This window comes from Hyperolius riggenbachi, chromosome 1 (assembly GCF_040937935.1).
Source record: "Hyperolius riggenbachi isolate aHypRig1 chromosome 1, aHypRig1.pri, whole genome shotgun sequence".
Classification (NCBI taxonomy): domain Eukaryota; kingdom Metazoa; phylum Chordata; class Amphibia; order Anura; family Hyperoliidae; genus Hyperolius; species Hyperolius riggenbachi.
Window position 1 is genome coordinate 541,653,212 of NC_090646.1, and position 12,180 is coordinate 541,665,391.

The window sequence follows — 12,180 nt, forward strand, 5'->3', positions numbered from 1 at the left end:
TTAACACAATTATGTAAGCTCTAATAGTGTGTTCTATATAATGATAGATTAAAAAAATAAAAAAAAATCCTTTTCTAAAATAACCTAACAATGCCCTGCACAGTTTTGTTAGGTTGCTACAGTGAGTTTGCAGCCTTACAAAGTGTGCATTATACAGTGCCCAAAGAATCCATTAGCTTTTTCTGCGACTTAACAATACCAGCAGATTTTCTTAGTCCAGGAGGGAGGGATGTCAGTGAACTCAGGCTGGATGTGTCTGTGGTATCACAGAGCTGATGATGTGGCAACCTAGAAACAGCTGCTGGAAACACTCCTATATACACACACACAGTACTACAGACATTTTTCTCTAATCTGTGTGGTATGATTAAAAATGCGTTCATATTTAAAAGGACTCCTGTTCCTAAATAAATCACTTTAAGTAGCAAAGTGCGTTTTATTGAACACAACAATCTGTTGTAGGTCAGGAATGTGAGGGCCACCAGTGGCGGTCTGCATGAATTCCTGCTAGTCCACAGCCACCCACAGCATCTAATAAATACAATAGCAATATGACATAAATAAAAAGCAATCAGCTAGCCACTTACTAAACACAGCAGTACCCAGAGGCTAAATTCAAACTGATTTCAGTAGGAAACAAGCTTCCCAAAACCTAGCAGGATGAAGTCAGGACTGCTGGCCTACTTACATTTTATCAGCTTTATTCTTTCTCTTATTTCCTGCACTGTGTTTGGTGCATCCAGAGGATTTTGAAAGTCTTTGAACGTCTCTTACATGTCCTTAAAGGGAACCTAAAGCGAGCAAAATTATTTAAAACAAACACATGGCGTAGCTGCAAATGAATATTACATACTAACCTCACCGTCAGTTCCTCTCAGAAGCTCGCCATTTTCTTCTTACAGTGACACCTTCCAGTTCTGACAATATTTTGTCAGAACTGAAATATACCAGTTGCTGTCAGTTATATATCAGCTGCTGTCAGTTACAACTGAATGTGCAAGGTAGTGTCAGTGTTTCCCTATGGCTCATGTGGGTGATATTACAGTTTAACAGTGTGCTGACCAGGAAGCTGTTATGGGGTAATGGCCATTTTTAAAATGAAGGTCGGAGAACTCCCTCGTTCACAGTGGACAGTGGGACGCAGGAGAGGAGAAAGATATTGAGGAGTAGACTACACAGGAGGTAAGTATGACCTGTGTATGGTTATTTTTACTTTTTATTTGCAGTTCAGGTTCTCTAAGTTTTGTGGCTATTTGTTTCAGTTCTGGGATGCCCTTGTATAGGTCTCTGAAGTAGTGGAGCCAGATGTAAATATAGAGAGGACTTTTCTTGGGCTTTGTGTTGCCAGAATGAGTTGTCCAGGAAGGGGTCCTGCAACTGTTGGAGGTGTGGCTGTTGGTTTCCTTCTGAGGGAACCTCTGTATTGCCTCTGGAAGGTGGTCATTGGCCTTTCTTAGATCCTGGTTGGCGTCTCTGTGAATGTGGTCAGAGGCTGCCCTTAGGGCATTAGTAGAGCCTTTCATTCACTGTCAAACCATTTTAAGGACTGCTTATTGGTGGGTCTCTTGAAGTTGGTCTGCTTGAAGCCAGCTGCTATAGTATATAAGATGTTATTGAAGTTCTTCGCATCGAGGCTGACACCTTGTTGGTTTGGTTCATATGGGTTGGTATGAAGGTTTGCTAGCAGATCAAGGACAACACTAGAGGCCCGGCGGCATTCATGCCACACCTCTAGTGTCTGTCCTCTACCATTTATCCCATGATAGAGGTGCCACGAGAGAATAGACATAGGGAGGAGTGCCACGGCATGGAGATGAGACACAGAGGAAGGCATGCCAGCGGACAGATGAGAGTTAGCTCCACTGACAACACCCTGCACAGCCCGGGGGGTAAACATTACACATGGAAGAATTAAGGGCCCCAGCAGGTGGTGTGCGGCTCCACAGATTTTCAATAGATTTCATACTGAAATCTATTAAAAATCTGTGCACGGTGTGTGGATTTGATCCCTCTCAAATCATATTTGATCTGATAGGGATTGATCTGATGCTTGAAATCTGGTGACCATCTATTAGTGTATGGCCACCAGTACAGTGTTAAATGTTTTAGAGGAAAAGTTTAATTTTGGCCATACTGAGGTAACCTGCTGGCCCTGTTTTGTGCTTATGATCCCAGGCCAGCCACCTCTAAAATATGACACCACACAAAGTCTCTAGAATGGTACAAACAGTGGGGTATTTGCTGCAACCTGGCAGCTTTGGATTGTGCCACATAGATTGACAATTGCATGCTGCACTGTTACAAGCGTGACATATCAGGACAAGAAGGGGTGGTGAATAAGGCTCTTTCACATCACAGAGCATGTGCATGAACTGATTTCGTGCACGCGTATGACCTGCGGCGAACGTCGAGAAGTTGTGGTGCGATGCTGATTAGTGGCAGAAGTTTTAATTCACTCAACGGGAAACTGCAGTGGCTGGACGTTATGACGCTCCCAGATGCGTTACAACGTAACGCTCTGGAACGCTTCATCTAATGTGAAAGTTAACATGAAAGTCAAATAAACGTTCATGTTACATTTCTAAACGCAATCTAGGAGTGATCCGTCAAAATGCAAAGATCAGCTCCTAGTGTGAAAGAGCCCTTAGCTAGCACCGTGCAGTGGGGAGGACAGTAAGGATGCTCATATGCTGTTTTACAGTCCTGTAAGGAGTACAGGTAAAATGTAACATTTTTTAAAAGGAACAGATTATAATAATGCCCTCCTCCTGCCTTTTTAATGAAACAGAATTTTAAAACCAAGTACGGTATCCCTATACCATTTCATATCAGAATCCGAATAATTTATTGCTCCAAGTACAAACGGGAGATCGTACCCAGAACTGATTTTGGCTCATACAGGTTCTGAAAGGATGGGGGGATAATGTCCGAAACCCAAGATCCGAGGCTGTCATACTACGGCACCACCAGTCGCACTCATCTGCCATCCCTAAGGAGACATTGGGGGGGGGGGGGGGGGGAGGGGGGTAGACAGAGGTAGGTGAATGTTCGGCAGTGACAACCCAGTTATTCATGAAAGAAACCTGCAGTGATAGCTGATTCTGCTAAGGATCATGATTGCTGACATCTGGCAGTGCTGGCCAAGGTGTTACAGTTCAGAAGCTGCAGTGGTGTTCATTTGTGTGGTGGATCCTTACTCCTGGGCAGCATTCAGCTGGGCTGGTCAAGATAATCTGTCCATCACAGAAGCGTCCAGCTGTGGCAGCCCTCACTTCCGGTTTAGTGGCTGGCATCATGGAGGGGCTGATCCAAAGGTGTCCCTGCTGCGGTGAAGCAGCAGCAGCCAATGGATGGATGGATGGATGGAGGCAGCATCCAGCGAGGCCAAAGGTGTGTCGATCAGCACAGTGTCTTCCTACTTCAGTGGAGCCCTGATCTCCTGGGTAGCAGCGGTGGACTCCACAAGGCCTGTATCTGCACAGGCAATGGACCCAGGCAGCGGCAAGGTAGAAAAACCTCCAGGTCCCAAATCCCCACAGCCCGCACCAACGTCACAGGCTACACTGCACACTTTCAGGGGAGAAAACAAGGTGAATTGGTAGGGAAAAGGGAAGAAAAACAAGAAAAAGCCAGAATTCTGTGGCCATGGCTGCAAATTAAGACGCCATCTTCCTGAACGGCAGTGCCTGTTAGTTGTCAGTAACCGCCCCTGGTACCCATTTTCAGTTTAAAAATCAGAAATGGAGACCAAGCAAAGCTTACTGGAGGGATCTTTAGGCTTCAGCATTCTTGTACATGTTCTGCATTATGAAGAGTGTGAAGCCACACAAAAAGCTGCATACATCAACCAGTCTGCTCCCTCTAGTGGGCAGTTGTGTAACACAAGTCACCCAAGCTTATACTGTAGATCAAGGGTATAAGAAAGAACTTTAGAATAAAGATGATAACATGTATTGTCTAATAAATGGTATCATCCTGATTCAAAGCTTCTTGCTTTTACAGATGGCTAACACAGTACAATACTCTGCTGCTAGATCAAGGGAACTGCATCTTTTAAAAGGATACCGTAAGCACTTTTAAAAATTTAAAAATGGGGGGAGCAGGCATGTGTAGGAAGGAGGCTCTCCTCATGCCCACCGCTCCCCCAGTTCTCCTCTGTTACTTACGGATCAGGAGGGTGGACGGTGACGCACGTCCTTGATCGCGTGCTCGCGGGTGCTCTGCACACTACATGACAACTATGTAGTGCGCATGTGCAGAGCACTCCCGGCCGTCCCATCAAGATGTGTGTCGCTGGGCAGCGCCTGCGCAGTGTGCGCCGACCCTCCCAAACCAGAAGTAGCTTTGGGGAAAGGGGGGGGGGGCATTAGGCCTTAACAGAGGGGGCGGAGGAGAATATGCCTGCTCCCCCCCTTTAAAATTATTAAAAGGGTTAAGGCATCCGGTAAAGAAACCTAATTATGGATTCCCTGTAATTTAATAAGAAAGCATCTTTATCTGTCAAAAGTTTTCCTATCATTTGCAGCTCCACTAATGTATTTTCCTGGGCTTGCAAGCATAAACACTTCCATCATTACTGGTCTGTAGCAAGCCTTACAAATCACTGCCTCCTCTCTATCGGCCAAATAAATATGTCATGATAAGACTGGTTGCTGCAAAGTTAGAAGCATATTAGCTGCAACAGTATGGAAAACTGCTGCAATACAAGCTTTTATTTACAGTAGTACAGGTAGTCCCTGTCACTTGTGTTTAACCTGATGCCGTTCTAAAACTGAAACAGTCCCTGTCCCCCTCTATTTCCCTGTGTCTGCAGTGTTCCCCTATGTGCCACATCTTCCCCCCTCCGATATCACTTTTGTCCCCTGCTCCCTCGGCAAAATGTAATTTTACTGAGTTTTTTTAAATTTATTTTTTTTTCTTTTCAAAAACTACAAGGCCTTTTTTGAAATAGCAAAGTGTGTTTTACTGCACACAACAAGCTGTTGTAGGTCAGGAATGTGAGGGCCACCAGTGGCGGTCTGAATGAATTTCTGCTAGCCCACAGCATCTAATAAATAAAAAGCAATTTCAGCTAGCCACTCACTTACTAAACATGGCTGGACCCTGAGGCTGGGCTATATTCAAACTGATTCCCCCATTTGTATCTGTGTGAGAAGGGGGGGGGGGTTTGACTAAAAATGGTAGAAAATGGTTGACTAATCGTATCGGCAGATCAATTGTAAATCAGGTGTTGGTAAGTCGTGGACTCTCTGTACAATGAAATGCAAAAGGAAGCTCATGCCTAACCCGAGGCAAAGCACAGAGGTATGTTCATGCTGGATCCACATACCTCTGTGCATTGCCCTTCCTTCCCTTGTTCTCCTAATCACTTTTTGAAAAATGTGACTTTTGGCTAAAGTTACATTTTCAGACCGGAGGAGGCAGGCTTACCACAATGTTCCCTCCTATCAGGATAATAGGAGGGAAGGGGAAGGCGATAGGACCTCATCACAAAGCCTGCCTCTTCCTGTATGAAGCCAAGTCATATTTTTCAAGCAGTGAATATGAACACAAAGAGGTCCAGCAAAGTCCCGTTATCCGGAACTCAGGCAACTGAAAGCCTCAACTAACCGGCCTGTAAGGGTCACACTGTAGTCACTTCCTGTCTGAGTCAGGACTGAGTCAGACACTTACGTACCTGATATTTAACTCTTTCAGACAGATAAAGAAAAAAAAAAAAGAACACAGCATAGTTATTTGTGTGCTAGGCACTGTACATACCCATGTCTATCTCATCATGTCACTTCGGGTATCCTTTAATGCAAATTACTGTATTACTCATCTGCACTAAACTAATGCATTTTTTGTGCATCAGTGCAGATATAAATATGGGCGCATTTCTGCCCGGTGGGAACGAGTCCTTACTAATCATAAAAACAAACTGTGCTGAACACAGCTCACCCAGTCGTACAGAACATGCGAAGATCTGTGTTGGGAAAGGGTGGCTCAGAACCATCAGAAAGTATAGCGGAACTTAAAAGGCCAGAAAAAAAATGAGTTTTACTCACCTGGGGCTTCTACCAGCCCCCTGCAGCAGTCCTGTGCCCTCGCAGCCACTCACTAATCCTCTGGTCCCCCGCTGCCAGCTAGTTTCGTTTTTGCCGACAGGACTGGCCACGCGTAGCTTCCTCCGCAATCCCGACTGCAGTTAGCGCTATTGCGGGCCGCAAGGCATACAAAAATACGCGTTACCAACGCATTGATATGCAGCAACGCGTATTTTTGTACACGTTGCGGCCCGCAATAGCGCTAATTGTAGTCGGGAATGCGGAGGAAGCTGGCTTAAGTGTCCCTTTAACTTCCTTGGCGCTCAGTTTCTGATGGATTTCTGTGCAAAAAGTGATCCAATTAATTTTCATAACCCTTTTTCCTGTAACTTACCAAAATGTGTCAAGCAAGGGTCTAGTAAACATTTTGAGTTTAATAAAAGCTTGAAACACAAAATAAAATCAAAACTAAAATTTCAAAATTACTCCCCAAAATCTCTGATCATATACACTTCTGAGCTGCAGCTTCTCAACCTGCACTAATACAAATCTAAAGGTGGTCATACATCTAACATTGATGGGCATTCGACCTAGAGACAAATGTCTCTCTTATCGAATTTGATTAGAGAGAGATCTGTCGGCTGCCTATACACCGCAGGCCGATTTCAGATTGATTTCAGCATGAAATCTCTTGGGAATTGGCCTGAGTCTGCCACATCCGCCGCTGACCAACCCCCCCCACCTTTCCACTCCCTGTGTGCATTCATAAATTCTGTCCTGTGTCACCCACCGTTTAGTGCTCACCTGTCTTCGGAATTCTCCGCAGGTTAATGTATTGAATTCAATGCAAAAAAATAAATAAAATAAAAAGTTAGTCTGCCGCCAGATGTTGACGGTGCGTTTCCCTGGTGTCATCAACACCGATCGCCGGGGAACATGTCACTATCGGAGGCAAACGACGAGGGATCAGCATGCCAATGAGTATAAGTGCCCGCAATATAGGCAGCCAAGTATAGGTGCCCCAGTATAGGTTAACTAACTTAGGTGCCCAGGTAATACAGCTACAGGTTCCCCAGTATCATTAGCTAGATGTAGGTGTCTCATTAGCCAGCTTTACGTGCCTTAGCATAGTTAGCTAGCTATAAGAGGCCTAGTATAGGTGCACCCCTGACCGATTTCCCCCTCTCCTCCCTCCTCCTCCAGCGATACATCCATCCCTCCCTCTTTAGCAATAGCATTGGCTGAAATACCCCCCATCTCTCCCCCCCCCCCCACATCCAGCCTGTTTCCACTAGAAGTGGTCGCACGAGTCCTGAAACCAGTGCATGGCAATAAAACAGTTTCCATTGCGTGCGGAGCAATCTGAGACTCTGCAGCATGCTGCAGGTTCTCAGAAGGGCCGTATCCGCTCGCCGTCCCCTCTATACACTTCCTCATCAGGAGATGCGGAAGTGACGCAGACACCAGCGGAAGAGATGCGATGCGGCTAGGTAGCCACACACTCATCACTTCCTAGTGGAAATGGGCCCTAAAGCTACGTACTCGCCGCCCGACGGGTCCCTTGATGCCTCTTCCTGACGGCGGGTGCACACGGCGTCATGCGACGCTACACGCCAGGAGCAAACAAGACTTCAGGCGATCGCGATACTTTGTGCAGGAAGCGTCGGGGATCCTAGTGATCCGATCCGCAGTGACCGCCTGTACCCACGTCGCAATATCGCGGAAACGACCGCTTGGCACTCAAAAAAATACTTAGTCGGAGGAAAAATCGCCGGGAAAATTGCAACGTGGGTACCTAGCTTACCACTCTCTCTGCAGCTATGGCCATATGGCCAATCATCTATCCCCCCATCTCTCTCTCCCCTACCCCCCCCCCCCCCCCCCCGCGCCTCCATCCCTTCCTCCTACTACTTCCATTCCCCTCCCTCTTGAGAGGTATGGGCTCGCTGATCCCCAAAACCCCCCCCCCCCCCAATATTAATTTAGCTAGCTATACCTGACCCATGTAGCTAAGCTAACTATATGAGATCCAGCATAAAGGGGGAAGGGGGAGGAACGACTTGGAGGGAAAATCACTCAGGGGGGGGGGGGGGGGGGGGGGGGACCCGGGGGAGTATAGGGGCCCATACACCTAACGATTTTCCCGCCGATATACAGCAGATTCGATTACTGTGATCGAATCTGCTGTGAAATTGCTGAGCAAACGTTGACCAAATGATCGATTTCCGACCGAAATCGATCATTCCCTTCATTCCTGTCCGTGTGGAAGATTTCGCTCGATTGCCGGCGGGTCGGGAGTGCGTCGATAGCGGCGTTCGAATGTCCGACGACCGACGCGATACAGCGGTAATACATTACCTGTTCCACCAGCGCCTGTCCCCGCTGCTCCTTCTCCACTGGGCTCCGAGTCCGGCAGGCTTCACTTCTTCCTGTCCCAGCAGGAAGTTTAAACAGTAGAGCGCCCTCTATTGTTTACACTTCCCCGGAGAGGAAGGGAAGCTGGAGCCCTGGAGCCGAGCGCGGAAAAGAAGACAGCGGAGACCGGGAGACTCGCGCTGGTCGGATCAGGTAATGTATGCGGGGGCTCGGGGGGTGGCGGCAGCTTCACAAATGGTGAATCGATTTCATGCTGATATCGATTCACAATCTGTTTCCAGTAAAGGCAGCCATAGATCCGATCAGAGAGGGATCTATCTGTTGGTCGATCTGATGGCAAATCGACCAGTGTATGGCCACCTTATGATAGAGCGTAGAGGGAGGGAGAGACAGAATAAATACTTGCAGGGACAGATGGGGAGAGGCAGCGGGGATATTCACTCAGGGAGGGGGCTTTATGCTGTATCTCATATAGTTAGCTTAGCTATACGGGTCACGTTTAGCTAGCTAACTTATCCAGGGAACACAGAGTGCTGTAGAAAACTTCCTGAGCGGCATGCCCGACACTGTGTTGGGCATACCGCTTTCAGCTTATTTTTCCTGCACGACACAGTGTCGGACATACCGCTCAGGAGGTTAAAAAGACATTCAATGTAATTTGCCTTCTTAACCACTTAATGACCAGCTAACGCCGATAGGCGGCGGGTGGTCGTTTGTGGTTTTACATGGAAGTCCCATGTCAGTTCATGGAGGGTGTCTCCGTGAATAGCCTGCGAGCCTCCGATCGCGGCTCGCAGGCTAATTGTAAACACGCGGGGAAGAAGTCCCCGCTGTTTACATCAATACGGCGCTGCCTCTGATTGGCCATTTGATAGGCTGAAGCCTATCCTAGGCGGCGCAGGATGGATTTCCGTCCTGCGCAGTCCATAGGTAAAGGGAGAGGGATGGAGAGGAAGGGAGGGCGGAAATCAATGCGGAGGGGGGCTTGGCCACACGGAGCGGCGGCGATCAGCAGGTCATGCCCCTAGTGGAGAAAAAAGGGGGAAAGTCTGGTCGCCCTGCGTGGTTCCCAATCTGCAATCTGTGCTGTGGGCTGGAGAGCCCACGCAGCACAGAATTCTCCACAATAGCCCTCTCCTTAAGTGGTTTAAGAGGAATTGTCAGCCACAAAATCAAATTCCATTTACCCACTGCCCTGTGTTTAATTATACAGCATGCAACCTGACCCTGCATTGCAAGCATTCCAATCTAGTCAGAAATGTGTCTGTTGTAATAAATGTTATCTCAGTCAGACTGGCTCTATTTGGTACATTGACAACGAGAAGGAAGCTTGTCATAACCATCCCACATTCTGCTCCTCACTGATTGGCTAAGGGCAGTTCAGTGTGAAGCTGAAATACGATCTATGCTGGCTATGCTCTCGTGTTTACAAAGCAAGCTAGCTATGAGTTTCTAGGTGAGAAAAAAAAAAAGAGCAAAGGAGGAAATGACATCAGGATTGGCTTCAGTCAGAGGGAAGCAAGCTGGCAAACGCCTGAAATATATTTTTCTTTATTTACTATATAAAATTCACTGCAATCAAAACATGGACAGTACAACACATACGTTATTTAAGTAGAACAAGTAGTTATCAACTTATATGTTTTTTACTGGCATAGTATGGCTGTCCCTGCTGCTTTAAAACAGAAGGTACTGTCAGTGGCTGAATAGTGTAATGGTTAAGGGCTCTGTCTCTTCAAATCTCGGCTCTTCCTGCTCAGTAAGCCAGCACCTATTCAGTAGGAGACCTTAGGCAAGTTTCCCTAACACTGCTACTGCCTATAGAGCGTGCCCTAGTGGCTGCAGCTCTGGCGCTTTGAGTCCGCCAGGAGAAAAGCACGATATAAGTGTTATTTGACTTGTCTTGTCTTATTTGTCTTGTCTTGTCTTGTCTTTGAGAAAACAAATGTCACAACTGAGCTATATACAGTAGATTCCACATATAGTAAACCCCAAGGGATCTGGCCAAATAGTTTACTATATCAGGATGTCATACAGGCACATAGTCAGGATCATGGGGAGAGTTTACAATAGCCAGAAGTTTACTATATCAGAATTTACCCTAATGTGATTCTGCTGTAGTTGCAACAGTTGTGTTAAAAACAATCTTAAAGTGAGGTATCTAACTTCAGGTTAGATGCATACTCATGTAGAGGGAAGGCTCTGGATAGCATAGAGCCTTACCAGTCCTTGGTCCATCCCAGCGTCTGAAGTAGTGAGGGATGCAAGTACTTCCAAACTCTGCGGAGTGCCAAAGAGGTATTCGATCTAGCAGGCACTGGAATGTCTGACCAGGCAGAGGGCTCTAGGGTATCCAAAGCCTTCCTGCTACTTAGATATGTATCTAACCTGATGTGAAACTAACCTTAGGCCAGAAACCCACTAGGAGCGATTTCTAAGCACTAGTGATTTGAAAAAGCTCTTGCTAATGCCATGCTATGGGGGATTTTTAGAAAATCATATCGCTCAAGTGAGATCACACCCATAGCATTACATTAGCAAGAGTTTTCAAATCACAAAGTACTCAGAAAATCGCTCCTAGTAGGTTTCTGGCCTTAAAGAGGATCTGTAACCTAAAAACCATCCCCCTGGGAAGTACTTACCTTGGGAGGGGGAAGCCTCCGGATCCTAATGAGGCTTCCCCCATCCTTCTAAGCCTTACGAATCCAGCGCTGGCTCCCCCAAAACCACAGCCCACAAGGATGCCGATATCTGCAATATTTACCTATCATGATTCTGCACAGGTGCAGTAATGGCTTTCCGATTGGGCTCAGGTGGAAATAGCCGAGCCCAAACGGGTCCGCTCTACTGTGCGTACCTCATTGAGTTCAGCTATTTCCACTTGAGCCCCGTCAAAAAAAAGTCGCTACTGCGCTTGTGCTAAATCACGCTAGGTAAATAATTACCTTGGCGGTGTTCAGGGGCTGCCAGCACTGGATCCCGGAGGCTTAGGAGGAACGGGGAAGCCTCTTTAGGATCCAGAGGCTTCCCCCTCCTGAGGTGGGTACCCTCCAGGGGATGTTTTTTAGGTTACAGATTAACCTGAAGTGAGTTTCCACACTTCTGGTTCCCTGCCAGCTAAATGCTTGCATTGAAATTTGTGTCACAGAGCCGTGGCTGCATGCTGCCCTTCTGCCAGCAGTGTATAATGTGTATAATGTGTGCAGCAGCAGTTTCAGGATCACACACTGCTCCTCTCATCCGCCAGCTGTGTATGATAAGTGCAGTAGCAGAGAGGATCACACTGCTTCTCTCATCTGCCAGAAGTGTATTAGGTGTGCAGTAGTAGTTACAGGATCACACTCTGCTCCGCTCATCCTCACCTCATTATTCAGGTTCAGCACGGGAGCCATGACGTATCGCCACTCCGGTTCCGCCTGACAGTCACCGAATCACAGCCCCACTGCCTGTTCCAAGCACACCGATACCCACGTGTCTTCCTGGGTTCCTTCGAAACAAACGAGGCGCGCATGTGCGGCTACGGAAGCCGCCCAGGGGTAAAACTGGTAGCATTGCGAGCAGGCAGCGCTACGCTTGCTTCCTGTGTATGGGAGTGGGACAACTCCATCATACACACACAGCAAGCGTAGCGCTTACCTGGCCTGCTCGCAATGCTACCAACTTGGCTTTGGACGGGATATGCTGCTATATAGCCGAGCTCCGCTACAGATTACTGCAGCGCCAGTGAATGCGGAGGGAGGGAAGTGTACTTCCACAACACAGCGCTTCCTATAAGTTT

General features: G+C 47.2%; 1 protein-coding gene across 2 annotated transcripts in view; it reads right to left on the bottom strand.

The window, feature by feature from the left end:
• The window catches only part of SRFBP1 (serum response factor binding protein 1), a 101,356-nt gene extending 89,455 nt beyond the window's left edge, over window positions 1-11,901 (bottom strand). Inside the window, exon 1 of one of the 2 annotated variants that reach the window (XM_068247068.1) lies at window positions 11,765-11,901. In XM_068247068.1, coding sequence (XP_068103169.1) covers window positions 11,765-11,794 — 30 coding nt within the window. In that variant the 5' untranslated portion in view covers window positions 11,795-11,901. The remainder of the gene's footprint in view (window positions 1-11,764) is intronic. The other variant, XM_068247075.1, reaches the window with a different exon arrangement.
• Between the last annotated feature and the right edge of the window lie 279 nt (window positions 11,902-12,180).